The following is a 5079-nucleotide window of genomic DNA, read 5'->3' on the forward strand; positions in this document are numbered from 1 at the left end:
ATAATAATAATAATAATAATAATAATAATAATAATAAATGTGTATGAAATAGAGGTGGCAAATAGGTCATTTGGATTGAGTTTGGATCGTGTCTTTTTTAGTCGGGTAATTTTGGAATAGATCAAATTCAATTTAATTTTGTTCGGATTGGATCGGATCTTATTCAGATCTAGTTCGAGTGTACGGTGAATCGGATCGGGTTGCGTATCAGGTCGGGTCAATTTTTGGGTCAGGTGATTACTGGATCAATTGTTTTCAGGTTCAGATCAATATCAGATCGATTGATTTTTTGATCGGGTTAACATCGGGTCGGTCAATATCAGATCAAGTGATTTTCGGTTAAGGTCAACATTTAGATCATGTCAATTCAGGTTGAATTGACTATGAATCTAATCAAAATCAAGTATGTATAGAATAATTGATATATACTTGTAAAAATATGTCTTATTGTTTGTTAATTTTATTATTTAGGTTTAATTTCAATTCTTAATTGTTTAATATTTTGAATTAAATCATCATTTAGAAATGATAAATCGATAATTTGATACAAATATGATATTATAATACGTGTTAGAATTTGTTATCAAAATTTTATATTGATCTCGTATGAAAAGTTTATAATAAGAACTATTTAATAAAGAAATAATTTTATTATTAAATTTTTATTTCCAATTATAATTTTAATACTTTTATTAAATTTTATATTAATAATACATAACTTTATTTGTTATGTTTTAGTCGTAACATAAGTAAATTTTATATTATTTTTATTATAAATCTAGTATTATTTCTTTGTTTTAGTTGTTTTCTATTATTTTTATTATAAATATAATATTTTTATAGCAAATAAGATAAATAACTTTGATTTATTATTGTTTTCAATCGTACAATTAGATTTTTACTTTTATATTCCTCTTAAACTTTTTATTATTTTATTATAAATCTAATATTTTTAATAAATTATCCATTTTATTTAAAATAACTTTTATCAATTTCAATCTGTTCGGATTACTTTCGGATCGGGTTAAATTAAGATCGGGTTGCTTTCGGATCAGGTTAAAATTCGGTTCGAATTTCTTTTGGTTCGGGTTAATTTCGGTTTTGATTGATTTCTATTGTATTGAATTTTGGATTGTGTATGGGTCAGGTATAGATTAGATATCGGATCAAATTTAAATATCATATTCGAGTTAATATCAAATATTATATTAGATAAATCGATTTAAGTAATCAAATTCAGGTCGAATTTACCATGTCTAGTATGAAATGTATATAATATATTATATTACAATATAGATATACTGTTTAATGTTTCTCTAATTTTTCGGCCGAAAAAAATGGACCAATCCCCCGTTTATATACGTACCAAATGACAACTTCAAGATTGGAACGTTAATTATGCACAGCTATACTCAATTAAATATTTTTTAACTCCACTCTACTTATAAATCTTAGCCGTTTTCTTCCTCTTCTTCTTTTTTTTTTTATAATTTGAATCAATTTTATTGATCAATCAAATTTTATTCTTCTTTAATTTTATTTAATCACGACGACACCGATTTTGATGTTTATTTCCACTCGTTAGTTATTTTTTTCTTTATTTTTAATTTTTAATAATTATAATTATGACTTTGTGATATATTCTCTTCCATTATAACACATTTATCTCTGTATTTGTGACATATTTTTCTATACCTTTTGGTAGTTTACGATATTTTGCCGTTATTTTCGTTTATCTTTTTCTTAAGGTTAGATTTGACTTCGCCATGACTGATCAAGATAACATTTATTTGTTATCATATGATCTTTTATGTTTTGGACCCTCTGATTGATTTAGATACACATTTTGCGTTTGTGGATAGTTTTTCACGTTGCTTGACTTTGCTTTGCGATTTGTTGGCGTCCTTCAGTAGTTTCATCCCCTTTTGTGGTTTGTTTGTCGATGCAATCAGATTTATTCGTATTTTTATTTTATTCGAGCTATTTAGTTAGGGTTTTTTAACCTTTTCCTTATTTGATCATTGTGTGATCTAGGTGACTAGTCTTTGTGTCAATGATTATAGGAAAATTTCCTAATTATAATTTTATTTACGTTTATATTATACTTATAAATCTTCATTATATTTCTAAATATTTTATATTTTTAATAAAACTAGAGACTTACTATAAAAAACATTTTTTAACTCCCTCAAATTGTCCCTTCGATCCTCTAAGTTCAACAAAAAAAACTCATTTATTTTAATTCAAAATATTTAAATATTTAATTCTTATAATATTAATAATTAGGTTTTCCGATTAAATTGCTAACACAACCCTTTCTAAGAGATAATTTAAATAAGTATTTTAATTAAAATAAATATCAGTATATAATAGTTGAACGAATTAATTAATAGCACTATGTCAATAAAAATTAAATAATGTAAAATTAAAATATAATAATGAAATTACCGAATTTATAATTTGTGCTTTGGACTGTAACCATCCAATTCACATTCAAATTTCAATAATGCGGACCGGCGGCAAATTCAAGGATTTTAAAAAGTTGGAAACACGTCTAACGATGGCAACGGCCGTAAATTACCCCAAACCACAAGGACGTTTCCGTAGCCTACCTAAATTAGATCAAACGAGAAAAAGGAACTCAACTCACTTTCTACTCGCGTCCACGTCACGTCACCCGCCTTCCGACTTAAAAACAAACAAATCTGATTGGCGAAATAGACGTGTCCAATTTCTAATTCCGCGAGTATAAAGTCAGTCCTCCTACTCGCATACCAACGTTCTGTACTCCTGTTTACTCACCGATTCATTTCTCATTCTTTATATTAATTGTCGGCTATAGGTTTTATCGATTCATTTCTCTCTGTTTTTATTTTGTTTCGATTTCTTTTCCTCTTGGATTTGTAATCGAAGAAAATGGCGCTAGTTTCTTTCGTCGGAAGGGTTCTTTTCGCTTCCGTGTTCATCCTTTATGCTTGGCAAGAGTAAGCCTCACTTCTGATCTGCACTTTATTCTTTCTTATTTTAATGGAATCTGTTTGGTTCTTGGGGAAAAAAGAAGAGGAATGATCAATGATTTAGATCTGAATGCAGTTTAAGAGTTAGTTTGCTTAAGCATTAATTTACAATGTAGTTTGCTTAAGCATTAATTTACAATGATTTAATGTTCTCTCTCATTATAGAAAAATGACGATTAACCGTCGAAAACAGATCTTGTTGCTTTAGTAAAGTTGCTAGCTTTGTGTGAAGATTTAGTCCATCCAGAGTGCAAAGTTTGAATTGTCTTGCTGGTCAGGCGTGTTAGAGTTACTTCGATGTTTAGTTTTTTTATCCATGTTGTAATGCAGGGATATTAACGATTGAGTGAGGAACGAGGTTTATAACATATTAAATCTTTTCTTCAAGTACTGGATCTCATGTATATCATAAGTTTTGAAATGGTTGTTGTTGGTTGGCCGTTAATGTGTTGTATAAATGATGAATAGAGAGTGTGGTATGTGTACTAACATCAGCAGTTAATGTGTTGTATAAATGATAAATAGATGTATTATTTTATGTTAGGGGTGAATTTATAAAATTTTAAATCGGACGAGCTAATAAAATTTAAGGGGGGCGAAAATAGAATATTAACATAAAATAAAAAAAGAAATATTTAAAATACACGAGAATTTAAAATTTCTAGGGATTACTGGCCCATGGGTCCATCCATACCTATATGGTGTGTGTTTGTTTGTGAACGTGTGTTTGTAGTGAAATCAATTTGCTTAACTAAATATCCATGAAAATTGTTCACAGTTGCTTGTAGGGCTTTAAAGTCGAATTGTCAATCTGCAGAATGATATTCCATGATTCCACTTACCTAAGTTGGTCTATTGCAAAGGCTATGGTGTAAATTCTTAGCATTATCTTTGTGTTAGAGGAAATATTTTGTCAGCACATATATCTCTTCCCATAAACTTTACATTAGCAGAAACATATGTATTAAAGAGCTGTAGATTTAGGTATTTGTCTTTTGCTATCACAACGATTATGTATTCAGTAATTCTGAACTACCATAAGCTCTGTCTTGTTTTTCTTTACTCACGTAGTCATGTTATACGTTCATGTGTATAGGTTCAATGAATTTGGTGTTGATGGAGGGCCAGCAGCTATTGCACTCAAATCAAAATTCAACGTCTTCTCAAAAAGTTTGACATCACATACCGGGTTGGAAGTGCCGGAGTTTGATGTAAGAATTCCCTTATTTTGCCATTGGGATGAACATATATGGTTTTTCTTATGTCATAACTCTTTGGTTGTTATTTACAGATTAAGTATCTAGTTGCTGCTGCTGTAGCCTTCAAGGGTGTTGGGGGTCTCCTTTTTATCTTTGGCAGCACTATTGGAGCTTTTCTTCTGGTTTGTTTTCCGGTCTTGTGCGTTATTTTGCATTAGTGGTTCAATTATGAACCAAGTCAACTGATAAAAGCATTCTTCTTTTCTTGTAGGCTCTGCAACAGGTCACTGTTACCCCTATATTGTATGACTTCTACAACTATGACACTGAAAAGAAAGAATTCGGCCAACTCTTTTCAAAGTTCTCACAGGTTAGTTGGGGACGGTTTTAATTCTTCCTTCCAGTTCTAATGTTGAACATTTCTATGTTAATGTTTCAAACTAAATACCCCTTCCTTAGAACTTGGCTCTGCTTGGGGCATTACTCTTCTTCATTGGGATGAAGAACTCATCGCCGAGAAGACAATTGAAGAAAAAGGCTCCGAAAACCAAAACAGTTTGATGGAGGAACATCGGGTAAACCAAGGGTGTATTGTTCGGTTTCACTGTCTACTTTGATCAATCCTGATCCGTTTTTTTGTATGCTTTGGATCGAAGCTTTGTTATTCAAGATTAGGGAGGGTATGTTACTTCACTTTGATACTGTCAACTAATAAGCTATGTTCACGTTGATTAATTGAGTTTGGGAAAGAATTTTAATATTTTTGTTTCAATTCCAATGCTTTATTTTTTTTTGTATTTTTTATGATTTTTTTAAAATATTCATTGATATCCAATTTATTTACCGATTTATCCAAATAAAAT

General features: G+C 29.9%; 1 protein-coding gene across 1 annotated transcript; it reads left to right on the forward strand.

The window, feature by feature from the left end:
• Positions 1 to 2811: 2811 nt before the first annotated feature.
• On the forward strand, positions 2812 to 4822 carry LOC120148345. Its single transcript, XM_039161521.1, has 5 exons — positions 2812 to 2984; positions 4114 to 4228; positions 4309 to 4398; positions 4488 to 4586; positions 4676 to 4822. Exons 1-5 carry the CDS (start codon positions 2917 to 2919, stop codon positions 4775 to 4777), a joined length of 474 nt encoding a protein of 157 aa, XP_039017452.1. The 5' UTR covers positions 2812 to 2916; the 3' UTR covers positions 4778 to 4822.
• The last annotated feature ends 257 nt before the right edge of the window (positions 4823 to 5079 follow it).

Source organism: Hibiscus syriacus, unplaced genomic scaffold (genome assembly GCF_006381635.1).
Source record: "Hibiscus syriacus cultivar Baekdansim isolate YM2019G1 unplaced genomic scaffold, ASM638163v2 tig00000218_pilon, whole genome shotgun sequence".
Lineage (NCBI taxonomy): Eukaryota > Viridiplantae > Streptophyta > Magnoliopsida > Malvales > Malvaceae > Hibiscus > Hibiscus syriacus.

Coding starts and splice junctions, on each gene's coding strand:
- LOC120148345 (XM_039161521.1), top strand. CDS start 2,917: ATGGCGCTAGTTTCTTTCGTCGGAAGGGTTCTTTTCGCTTCCGTGTTC. Junction 2,985..4,113: donor ATCCTTTATGCTTGGCAAGA/GTAAGCCTCACT, acceptor TCATGTGTATAG/GTTCAATGAATTTGGTGTTG. Junction 4,229..4,308: donor TGGAAGTGCCGGAGTTTGAT/GTAAGAATTCCC, acceptor TGTTATTTACAG/ATTAAGTATCTAGTTGCTGC.